Source organism: Kogia breviceps, chromosome 19 (genome assembly GCF_026419965.1).
Source record: "Kogia breviceps isolate mKogBre1 chromosome 19, mKogBre1 haplotype 1, whole genome shotgun sequence".
Classification (NCBI taxonomy): domain Eukaryota; kingdom Metazoa; phylum Chordata; class Mammalia; order Artiodactyla; family Physeteridae; genus Kogia; species Kogia breviceps.
The window spans coordinates 19734422-19746615 of NC_081328.1; the positions used below are offsets into that span (position 1 = coordinate 19734422).

Consider the following 12194-nt stretch of genomic DNA (forward strand, 5'->3'; position numbering starts at 1 on the left):
GCCTCCGCTGAAGCCTCCCCTGACCCCTCTCACTAGTTGGCCTGCTCCCTCTATACCCTTCCCCAGAACCTTGACTCAGCACACAGCGCATATTCGTGCCACGTGTGTGCTTCTGGCCTCCCTGATGAACTGTGGGCCCCTGGCCAAATTCGTCGGTGGCTGCCCCGCTAGAGACTCCCAATGTTTGTCTTCCGCATTTTACACTTCAGTAAGACCAGTCACTCAGCCTCTCTCAGCCTCAACGATCTCATCTGTAAAACCGGGGAAACAGAATCTGCCTCAAAGTATTGTGAGCGTTAACTTTGAAGATGCAGGCAAAGCTGGGAGCACACTGCCTGGCACGTACTCATTAAATGTTAGCTACCCGTGAGGAATGACACTGACCACGATTGTTTTAGAATAAATACACGGGCGATTCTGCCCTCTCCCCTGGCAAATGCTGGTATCACCCCGTCTGGAGAGGAGAGGGGAGCAGTCGTTTCAGGGGGTGGAGGTCATTCATTGGCCTGGGACGAGCTTTGCTTTGCCAGCCTGCCCTGCTCTTCTTTCCCTGCGGCAGTGAAGGGTGAAAGTGACCACCCTTCGCAGTCCTCCGGTGGGGTGGCGGAGAGGAGTCTGGATGCCTCTCTGCACACGGTGCAAGGCACACAGTGGGCGCCCGTCCAGTGACTGAACAGGGAAGGGTCAGAAGAGACCTAGAGAGGGAACCTGGTGTGTGTGGCGGGGATATGGAGTGAAGCCAAAGGCTTTAGGGCCTCTCCGGTCCCTTTCTCCCAGCCCTCCAGGTTAGAGCTAAAAATATCGCAGGGAGAGTCGGGAGGGGTGAAGGTCGAGGCTCGGGATTAAAGAATTTGTCCAGGTCTTCCCAAGTGAATATGGCAGGCTCAGGGACCCAGCGGAACGCCAGCGGGGCACGCCCCCCCGCCCCCCGCCCCCCGCCCCGCTCCCGCCTCCTCCTCCTCCCAGCGCGAACGGGCGGCGCGCTCCGGAGGGAGAACCGGGCTGGAGGTGTCCTACCCACTCGGCGGCCAGCACCTGCCCCCCCACCCCGCGCCCGCCCTGAGCCCGCCCCGACTGCGCAGCCGGGGGCGCTCCCACCTCTCTCCCCCCGGGCCGGGGAGCCGGGGGGCAGCACCGGAGCCCGGGGGGAGCGCGGCCCCACCGGCCGGCCGGCCCGGGCTGGGGGTAGCTAGGACGGCCCCGGGTAAGCGGCGGGAGGCTGGGCGAGCGGGCGGGCCGGGGCCGGGGTGGGTCGGTGGGGGAATGGGGTGGGGGGGCGACGGGGGCGAGGAGGGAGGAGGGGGCTGGCGGACTGGCGGGGAAGCGGCGCGGGGCGGCCACGTGAGAGCTGGTACTGGCGGCGGGGTGGGGGGGTGCCTGCGAGGTGCTGGAGGCGGAGAGCAGGCTGGGCTCCGGCATCCCCCTTACCCAGAACTCCCACCAATCAGGTCATAGGGAGCTCAGCATCCTCCGACACCCGCACCCACCCACTCCCACATGAATGTGATGGGAACAGACAGCGGGCAGACGTGTGACTCGGCCCACGGGACCTGCAAAGCCCCCGCCCTCAGTCTGGGGCTGGGACTCAGGCGTCCAGGTCCAGGGGAGAGGAGCCAGAAGCAGGCTTTGGCCCCCAGTGTATGTCCCCGGGCGATGTCTGCAGACTCACTGCAGAGCACAGGCCTTGGGGAGGGAGGCTCAGGGGCCTGGGCCCTGCCTCTCCGGACAGCCCTCTTCCACCCCCACCCACCTGGGGATGTTGCATTAGCAAACACTTAGACCCAGGACCCCCGCCTGGGAAGCGGGAGGGGACACCAGTCACCTCTGAGTCAGGGCCTGGTGACTTCCAGGAGGCTGTCCCCAGCCTAGGGGCCTCTCTGGCACCCCCTCCCTGGCTCTAGCGCTGTGCCCCGCTTTTATTTCCCAGCTATTCCCCCAGAAAGGGTTGATTTCAGGGCAGGGAATGGGTTGTCCAGTAGAATCTGCAGGTAGGCTACATCCTAGATCCCTCTAAGTTGCCACACCCAGGGGGAGGCCGGGATGCTTCTGGCATTCTTTGCCTTCTCTTCCTCCCCTAAGGTGCCCCCTCCCCACCTGCTTGTGCTGGTTATGTAATTAACCCAGCTGAGGCTCTCTGCCATGCTGACAGTGTCCAGGGATGCCTGAGAAGCCCAGGGCCCTGGAGGGATTTATGAGGAGGAGGGGCTGGTACTTCCCCCAGTTGGGAGCTCACAGAAATAGAGAAGGACTTGTTGGGGAAAGGACACTGCATGGGACAGGAAGGAGATGAGAGTCCTAGTCTTAGTTGACAGCTCAACTGGCTATGTGGTCTTCACGTCCCTAAATCGGTGGGGGGTTTCTTTGGTTTTGTTTTTACCTTCAATAAAATGGGGAGAATTGCACGCGTGCGCGCGCGTGCACACACACACACACACACACACACTACATGTACGTGAGCAACAGTGCAGTAGTGCAGGGTGACCCATCTGAGATGGCTAGGAGGTCCCATTGTGATCGTGGAAAGCCTTCGATAACAAAGCCCATTGTTTATTGAACACCTACTCCGGCCTCACAACACCCTATGACATTCCTTGCCCAAGATCACACGTTAGGTGAGAGGCAGAGCGGAGAATCCAACGCTGGTGGATCTCACTCCAGATCCTGCCGTTGGTTTACTGTGCTGTATGTGCACATGCCCTGTGGATTGGGTCCTCTGAACCAGGACGGACTGGACTGAAGGACATTCTGCTGTGAGCTGTGCCTATGCGGAAAGGGCATGCATCCACAGAAAAAACATGCATATGTGCTGGAAGGCGTGGCCCCATCCAAACCCAGCAAACCCATCTGCCTTGGACCCATTTAGCAGGCACTGGTGTCACCCTCCTGGGAATAGTCCCCAGACAGGAGGTCTCAGGCATGTACCAGCCTCCCTGGTCACCATCCTCAACAGAAAGAGAAGGCACCTGGCTAAGAGGTTTACTTGGATTATCTCAGAACTAGGGGCTAATGATCCTTCTTTATAAGTGTACAGAATGTGGCTCAGATCAGGCAGTTGATTTGCCCTCTGACCCACAGCCAGGAAACAAACATCAGAGCTAGGATTTATACCCATGCTCTAAAGTCACTGAAACGGAGCAGGCAAGGAGCTAACAAATCCATGTCAAGGTTCAATCCTGTAGCAGCCCTTTCCCGGGCACCTGCTGCACGCCAGGTCCTCTGAGCTCAGGGGGTTGCCGGATAATCAGACCCAGCCCTTGGCCTGTGGCCCACGCCAGCTAGAGTCACTAAACTTGGAAGCTGAAGTACTGCGACATTGTAGAAAGAAGTAGCCGCCTTTCCCAGCTGTGTGCCTGGGCTCGTGTCTCCCTCCCTCTGGGTCTTGTCTCCAAAGTGGGAATGCCTATGACCTGGGGATACTGTATTGACTAAGGATAACCACGTGGGCATTGCTGACCTAGAGTAACTGCTCCACAAGTGTCTCGCTCCGGAGCCAAAGCCATTGGGCCGGTCCAGGGATTCTCAGCAGGGGGTGCTTGGGAAGGTGGGGGGAGCGCATTTTGGGTCATCGTGGTCACTAGAGGCTGCTGCTGGCAAGTACCTCCAGGCAGCTGGGGATGTGAAATGCCCTGCTCGATAAATAATTCTCTCTCCACAAAATGCCAGGACTGCCTCCACGGAGACACACTGGCCTGGTCTCACCCCTGAGGACCAGGAGACCAAGGCTGCGAGGCGTTGCCGTCTTGCCCTGGGCTCGGTGGGAAGGCTGGGACTTGAAGCCAAGTCTAGTGCTCTTTCCGCTCCGCTCTGTGGCCTGCCCGCGTCTGGGAGTCAGACCGGCCAAAAGTCAGGTCATAATACAAGTCAAGAAAGACTGATTCCCACTGATGGGATGGACCGCAGGGAAAATGGAGAAGGAAGGATGGGGAGGTTCTGGATAGATGGGATAGGGGCTCTGGGGAAGGGAAGGCATCCCAAGTAGCAGTAGTAACAGCTCCAGTGACATTCCCCAAGGTGGAAAAGTACAGGATATGTCCAAGGAGAAGCCAGCCCACCAAGCCCACTTCTTGTTCCCACAGTCCAGGTGGAGGCCGCAGAGGGCCCAGGGCAAGCAGGGGCAGCGATGATTGGTCCTGACGGTGGCTGAGCCCCCAGCCCCTGGAATATGCAGCCCGGGGGAGCCCCAGGCAGCGGCGAGGACGAGGTGGTGGAGCGGGGCGGGAGGCATGGTCTCCACCTACCGGGTGGCCGTGCTGGGGGCGCGAGGCGTGGGCAAGAGTGCCATCGTGCGCCAGTTCCTGTACAACGAGTTCAGCGAGGTCTGCGTGCCCACCACCGCCCGCCGCCTCTACCTGCCTGCTGTCGTCATGAACGGCCACGTGCACAACCTCCAGATCCTCGACTTCCCGCCCATCAGCGCCTTCCCTGTCAACACGCTGCAGGTAGGGGTGCCGGGGGTGGTGGGGGACAGGGTGGAGGAGAACCTGGACCCCAACCCTCTCCTGGCTCCGGCCCTATCGCTGGCTTTGAGAACTCCGCGCTGCACCACGGGCCGCCCTACTTAGAGCCGTGCCAGGAATCCATTCATTTGTGCACTGGTTTATTCAACAAATATTTGATGAATGTCTAATGTGTACCACGCCCTGTGGTGGGCACTGGGGTAGAATGGTGCTCAAAACAGAGCAGTTTGCTCTCAAAGAACTCATAGTCTGGTGAGAAGACAAATAGTCAACTATTACATAGTTCCATGAGTGTCATGATTGCAGGGGATGCGGGGAACTAAGACAGCCCTGAAGGGGCATCTATCCCACGAAGGTGTGTGAGGGTGGGGGTCACAGGAGGTGATGTCTCAGCTAGGTAGGATCTGGGCAGGTAAGGGGCAGTGGAGAGAAAGGCATAGAGTGCCGGATGCCTGTTTATATTCTGGGCACTGCCTCCCATGGCCTCAGACCCACGTCATCTGTCGTCTGTAAAAGGGACAGCAGAAGAAAAGGCTGGGACCTGGGAAAGGTGTGTTCTCAGAGATTGGAGACCCCAATCAGATCTCTTGCCCAAGGGCCTTTTCTCTTAAGTGATGCTTTGTCCCCTGACCTCAGGACTGGCCCTCCGGGCAGCCTTTCCTGCAGGGGTTGGATTCAGATGCCCCCAGTGCCCTGGCTTACAGGGTTCAGCCTACAGGACCGGGTCCTTCTTCCTGCTCTCTACCTCTGGCTTGAGCGGGGGTCGGGTGCAGGGGAAAGCTGAGCCCTAGACATGTTGGCTCACCAAAGAAGCCCCTGACCAGAGCGCAGAGTTTCTCCAGGAAGGCTAGGCACGGTGGAGGCCCGCAGGGCAGGGGCCACCGCTTGGCCAGTTGTAACTGCAAATACAGCAATCTCTCGGGTGGGGCTGTGGGCTGGGGAAGGGCTCAGGCTCAGCACTGTGTCACCAACTACAGGCAGGAGGACCTTCACCCAACCTCGGGGACACCTGTCTCTCCCATCCCAGGTGTGGGAGCATCAGCACCAAAACAAAAGCCTGATCCACACATCACACCTTGGAAGCAGTGAGGTCAGGGTATTGGGTCCAAGGTCAGGTGTTCTAGTTCTCCTCCAAAGGAGACTAACAGTAGCCTGTGTGGATGCTCAGATCCCACTCTGGTCCTGTGCATTGAGCTGGGTTTATTTTTCACATTTTGTTGTGTGTTTAAATTGTAATTTCGATTTTGGAATCGGAAAGATACAGTTTAAAAGCCCAAACTTTGTTGAAACAAACAAACAAAAAGTACACCCAAAGAAATCTCAGTCCCACCCCTGCTCTCTTTACCCCAGTTCTTGCCCCATTCTGTAGCCATTCTCATTGGTTTGTTTATTCACACTTCCAGTTTTTCTTTACACAAATAAGAAAATGTATTCTTATTCCACTCCCCTTCTGGCATTAAAACAAAAACAAAACTGTTCTGCACCTTTTGTTTGTTTGTTTGGGTTTTTTCTTTGTTTGTTTGTTTTTTTTGGCTTGACATTTTAACCTGGAGGTCTTTCCATGTCAGTATCTAGAGGTCTTCATTCTTTTTTCATGGCTACACTGTATTCCATTGGAAAGATGTACTGTGAAGTCCCCTCTTGTTGGACAAGTGGGTTGTTTCCAAACTTTTGCTTCAAAACAATGCCACAGTGAATAGCCTTGTAATAGTCATTTTGTACACAGGAAGGCATATCTGTGGGATCGATTTCTGGAAATGGCATTGCTAGGTCAAAGGATAAATGCAACTGGAGTTTGGAAGGTGCCAGATTCCACCCCCCCACCCCCCATTAAGATGCATAGTTTGTGCTCCTGTGAGGGATGTTACATGAGCCCTTGTTTCCCTAAAGCCATCAGAGTGTATTGTCAAACTTTTGGATTTTTGACAGTCTGATAGATGAGATAGGATAATCTCAGTGTACTTTTAATTTACATCTCTGCTTATGAGTGAAGTTGAGCATCTTTTCATAGGTTTGAGGGCCTTTGCCTTTCTTTTTCTGAAAACTATTAATGCCTTCGCCCATCTTTCTGTTGGATCATTGGCCTTTTTCTTCCTGATTGACCCTGAGTTTTGGACTCTCCAAGGATGTCCAAGACTTCACCCCTGAAGCACAAGAAAGGGACTTTGAGCAAAGAAATGCTGAGACAGGATCCCGCATGCCCCAAAGATCAAATAGTAGAATCCCAATGGTTACTGTCTGAAAATAAGAATACATTCTTCCCCAGTGCCAGATGAGATCCAGCCCAGGAGAGCGGCGTTCTAGGGTCTCAGTCTCAGCTGTTGCTTCTGCAGCCTCTCTCCTCCTATCAGAGAAGGAAGCTGAGGTTAGAGGGCATGTGCAACCCACCAAAGGAATGAGCAGCAAATGCATGGTTGGCACCCAGGTGGCTGTGGCTCCCTCAGCTCCTGTGTCCTTGGAACTGGACTCAGTTTCCAGTGCTCCTTCTCCGTCTTGATACAGCCCCAAAATGGTCTTTTAGCATCTGGAATGCTGCATGGAGTTAGCTGGAAGGCAAGCGGAGCTTTCTTGCTCCCTCCCTTCAATCAGGGGTGAAGGGACAACCCAGCCAATCGGAAGCCTTCTTCCTCTCCCTTTTAGGAGCCCCCAGAGAGGAGTGGGTGGGAGGCAGCCTGGAGGCCCCCCTGAGGAGGTAGCATGTTGGGAGAGAGGTGGGGCTGTCACCCTGGAAGGCTGGCAGCTGTTCCCTCTCCCCAGCAGACAGCTGGAAGAATGTGGGAGTCTCTCTGCCTATTTCCCCATCCCTCCCACTTCCTGCTGATCTCCACTCCTTGCATGGGATGGAGGAGGAACAGCGTACACTCTGGGGTCCCAAGCTCCCAGAGGTACTGTGTCCAGTGGAAAACAGTCTTTCCTGGCCTGAGAAACCAGTTCATGGTTTCCTATGATTTTAGATTTGTCCTCAGCATCTTCCCCCTGCACCAAAGTTAAAACTCAGCACAAAGAAAAGATGCCACATCATCTCCCTGGAGAAATCCACTGCAGCATCTTCTAAGCCTTTGAATCTGGAAGTGCTTTTCTGGAGTCAGACTTAACTCTCCACCACTGTCGCGCAAGTCTTTCCCCTTTTAATCCTTCTCTGCAGTGTAGAACCAGCTGTGGTCCTCCATGCCTGATCCCTACCCCAATTCAGCTCATAAGCTGGCACAGGAGATATGCCTGTCTCTCCCTCTAGTCTTTTGCCGGGGCTCTACTTCCTAGAGAAAACCCTAGTTCCCCTTGTCCTGGGAGGCCTCTGCCTCCCCAAACTTCAGGGAGGCCCTTCTTTCCACACTCTGGCTGCTTTCTGCTGCTGCCCTTGCAACTCTCATCTGCTGGCAGGTTAATTAGCTAACTAATCTCTTAAGGAATCTTCTCTTGCGTGCACTCAGCCTTGCCTGGGGCCTGTTCAGCTTGAGCTGCGGGCCCTTCCCAGAGAATTTGCCACAGGCATTCAGGAAGTTCCATCTCCCTGGAGCTGCCCTGGGGCCCTGCTCTACATCAGCCCCCATTTGGCATCCAGTCTCAACCTTTTCCTCCTCAGGCCTCGTCCTTCTCAACCTTGAGGACAGAGTGAAGCAAACAGAAGGGGCGCATCAGGTAGCAATCTAAGGGCTTTGTTACAGGCAGGAATTGGGTTGATTCCAGCACGGACCAGGTAGGATTCAGGACGGTGGAGAGTTCACCAGCCTAGGTAGTGCAATTAAAGAGGCTGCTAAGAGCCTAGGAGGAGGAGGTATGTATAAATGAGGAAGGCTGGACTCTGGTCCTCTCAGGAGCTCACAGCAGAAGTGGGGACCTGGGAATGGAAACAGCTCTGACCAAGGTATAATTGAACTGTTCTTAGAACACAGAAGATGAAGGGAATAGTCCCCTGCTTGCAGGAAGGCTTCTTAGAGGAGGAGGAGGCATCTGAGCTGAGGCCTGGGAAGATAGAGAGGATTTCAACAGGTCCAACAACTAGCTCAGGGCTGGGCTCGTAGAAGCGCTTAATAAATGTAATCAAACAAAGGACTGGATGGATGGATTGGGGGACAAAAATGGGACAAGGCAGATCTCAGCTCCAGGAGTGCACAGGACAGACAGCGGCCCTGCCCCATCCTGGCTTGGAGGTGGGGAAGCCACACCTGAGTTCTGCTATTGTGCCCCGGGCCTGGCCTCCTGGGGATCGGTGAGTGTGCGAGACTTAGGGTGCAGTGGCAGGTGAGAGTGCTGTGTGTGGCGGGAGGTTGGGGGCAAGGGGAGCCCTTATGGCTGCTCTGACCTTGGTGCTGGCTGGGGGTGTTGCAGGAGTGGGCAGATGCCTGCTGCAGGGGACTCCGGAGCGTCCACGCCTACATCCTGGTCTACGACATCTGCTGCTTTGACAGCTTTGAGTACATCAAGACCATCCGCCAGCAGATCCTAGAGACGAGGTGAGGGGCCGGGATACACTCCACTGCCAAGTGGATGCCCCTATGCTGGCCACTTCCCGTGAAAAGGGTGCAGTGGGAGGGAAACAGGTCACGTGCCTCTGGTTCCCACACATACTCAAACGCACACTCACGACATTTTGCCGTTCCCGTTTCTGTTAACTCATTTTGGGACCCTTACCATGGGGTGGCTAGTCTAGTGCAGTAGTTAAGAGCAGAGGCTCGGGGAAGTAGACTTCCAGGGTGCCGCAGCCGCATGACTTTAAGCCAGGCTCAGGTTCCTCATCCGTACAATGGGGAGAACATTAACACCCACCTTTTGGATCGGTTGCGTCAGTTACAGCGGTGCGCCTGGATGGGCGGTAGTAGTAGTACTGACCAGGTACAGCCCTACCTTTTTTTTTTTTCTTTTTTTTTAATGTCTGTGTTGGGGTCTTCGTTTCTGTGCGAGGGCTTTCTCTAGTTGTGGCAAGCAGGGGCTACTCTTCATCGCGGTGCGCGGGCCTCTCACTATCGCGGCCTCTCTTCTTGCAGAGCACGGGCTCCAGACGCACAGGCTCAGTAATTGTCAGCCCGCCCTTGAAGTCCGGGGCGGGGTGGGGGAGGTTGTGAGACTAGACTGCGGGGTTCTGAGATTCCCACCTCGCCCCGCAGGGTGATCGGCACCTCGGAGACGCCAATCATCATCGTGGGCAACAAGAGGGACCTGCAGCGCGGACGCGTAATCCCGCGCTGGAACGTGTCACACCTGGTGCGCAAGACCTGGAAGTGCGGCTACGTGGAGTGCTCGGCCAAGTACAACTGGCACATCCTGCTGCTCTTCAGCGAGCTGCTCAAGAGCGTCGGCTGCGCCCGCTGCAAACACGTGCACGCCGCCCTGCGCTTCCAGGGCGCGCTGCGCCGCAACCGCTGCGCCATCATGTGACGCCGGGCCCCGCGGGCCGCAGCCCCGGCAGGGCGGGGCGGGGCAGGAAGAGAACTCCTGGACCGCCCCCGCAGCCACGCCCTCCCCGGGAGAGGCGGAGGGCGAGAGGGAGCTTCCCCTTAACTGCCCCGGCCTCCTCCCTCTCAGGCGTCTGTCTTCCTGGGACGGCCGCCTTTAGCGCCGTAGTTCGTGCAGAGCCCGGCCTGGCCCCTAGGAGCGCCGCCGCCCCTGGCGGTTGCGGGTGAGCGCGTGACACGGAGGGCGGGGGTGGAGAGGTGCTGCCTTGGCCGGGCCCGCACCCGGCTCCTCCAGAGAGTGTGTCCGTCATTGCTCCGCGTCTTCTTTTCCCGTGTCTGTCTGCCCAAGCGTCAGTTGGTCCTCAGCTGTCTTACCCACCGTCGCCACCTCCAGCTTCGTTCACAGGGCTCTCTCATTTCATCCAGCCCCTTGTCGCACGTCCCGGCAGCTTCTTCGTGAGGCCAGCCTTCTGGCCGTCAGCACCACCGGCACGGGGCGGGGCGATGCGGGTGGCCCAGGGACCACCACCGGGGTCCGAGGGTTGAGGTCCGGGATCAGTCAGGGGGAGAAGGCAGAGCTTCCCCCGCTTCCAGGGAGACCTCCCCGCCCAACAGACCCAATAGACGCAACAAGCTACCTTCCAGCCTTAACTCGATGGTCCGTCCCTGCCGGGTGCCCCTCACCCACTTCCTGACCCTAAAGTCCGATCACCCCCTGGGTTCAACATTTTTTTCTTGACCGAGTGTGGAGAGGGAATGCCCCCAAATGATAGATTTATTTCCATGATGCCAGCTTCCAGCCCTCTGTCCCCTTCTGGGTTGAGTGGTCTGCCAGACTGGAGGATGTTTAGGGGGGAGGGGGGGTGTCTGGTGGTGGGCGGGGTGTGGAGGGAGGCAGTCAGGTCGTGCCAGCGAAGACCCTGTCTCCCCATCTGACCCCAAGCTGACTGCCCCAGCCCTTGCCCGCCTTGAATCTCAGATTACCCCGGTTAATCTGGGGAGGGGCAGGGCTGGGAAGAGAATTATGGGAACCCCTATGCTTGGGGGAGATATACCGGCATCCCCACCCCTAGATGGAGGCCCTCAGGATCTGATGCCCCCTCGTCCCAACACCACTTGGTCCAATGCCTTGACTCGCTCCGCCCCATTTTCTCCGGCTGCCTGGCCAGTTTCTACCTCTTGTCACCGGAGCTGATCACTGTCAGTTTTGTACCGATTTAGAAATAACAAAAGTAATGAAGATACTAGGAGTGACCTGCGGGATTACTGGGGGATTTGGAGGGCGGGAGAAATGGTGCGAGTCCCCGGCGCCTAGCCAAGTTCTCCCTGAGGCTGAGCCCTCAGCCCTGCTCTGGTGGGAGGATAGCGAGGTCCCTTGTTAGAAGAGAGACGGAGAGAAGAGCCTAGCCTCGATGTAGCCAAGCTGTGGCGTACAGACCGGGAAAGCAGGTAGCTCAGGGTGGTGATGGAGAGGAGCCTGGGGGAGGCGTCATGGGTGGCGAACTTCTCATCCAGATCCAGCGTGAGAGGGAAGCTTCGATTCTCTCTTCTGCTTCCCCAGGTGATTCCCGCTCCACTCACTGTGGGTAACGCAGCCCGACAGTGACTGCCCTGACCTTGGGCAGTCCAGTATTTGGGGGTTCTGGTCCCTGCTGTGCTGCATGACTTTGGGCAAGTGACCTGCCCTCTCTGAGCCTCCTTCTGAAGCAGAGGAGGTGGCTCCCCTCCCCCCCCACACCTTGGAGTGGCTGGGAGAGTAAGGAAGAGGGGCTGCCCCCCTTTCTCCCCTGCATCCCTGCCCCCTGACTCACCAGGGGGATGGGGTGAGTGGTGACAGCATCTCACCCGCCCCATCGCCGTCACCCCCAGCTCTGAGGCACCTGAGGTGAGGGTGAGGGACCCAGGCCTCTGGCTGCCCCCTGGGGAGCCGTTGGAATGTATCGCCTGGCTGGCCCCCTTCACCCCCCCTCTCATCCCCGCTTCACCCCAGATCTTTGATTTTGATTCCCTTTGCCCCCATTCTGAGTGTCTGTCCTTCTCCCTGCCCTCCCTTCCCCAGGGTTTCCCACCACAGGGTCTGGAAGTGTGTGTGATGCCCACTGCGCTGTGATCAGGTCAGATTAAAAATCAGGGAGTGTTTTCCCTCGTTTCTGTACCAAGGTGTTGGCTCAGTTCCTGCCGTGGGAAGGAAGGGACGCCCCACAGGGTTTCTGCCTGCTGAGCTCTGGAGGGACAGACAGTCTGGGTGATGAGGTGGCCTGAGTCCTAAAGCCCAGGCCCCCCAGGAGAATGAAGGGAAAGGGAGAGAGCTGGGGACTGACTCATCTCCTCTCCGCCTACCCCG

The 12194-nt window shown here is 57.2% G+C and overlaps 1 protein-coding gene across 1 annotated transcript; it reads left to right on the forward strand.

Moving 5' to 3' along the window:
* Positions 1–972: 972 nt before the first annotated feature.
* On the forward strand, positions 973–12005 carry RASL10B (RAS like family 10 member B). The gene is made up of 4 exons (XM_059048677.2): positions 973–1204; positions 4077–4439; positions 8787–8911; positions 9563–12005. The coding sequence occupies exons 2-4, from the start codon at positions 4224–4226 to the stop codon at positions 9831–9833; spliced, it is 612 nt and encodes a 203-aa protein (XP_058904660.1). The 5' UTR covers positions 973–1204; positions 4077–4223; the 3' UTR covers positions 9834–12005.
* Positions 12006–12194: the final 189 nt, after the last annotated feature.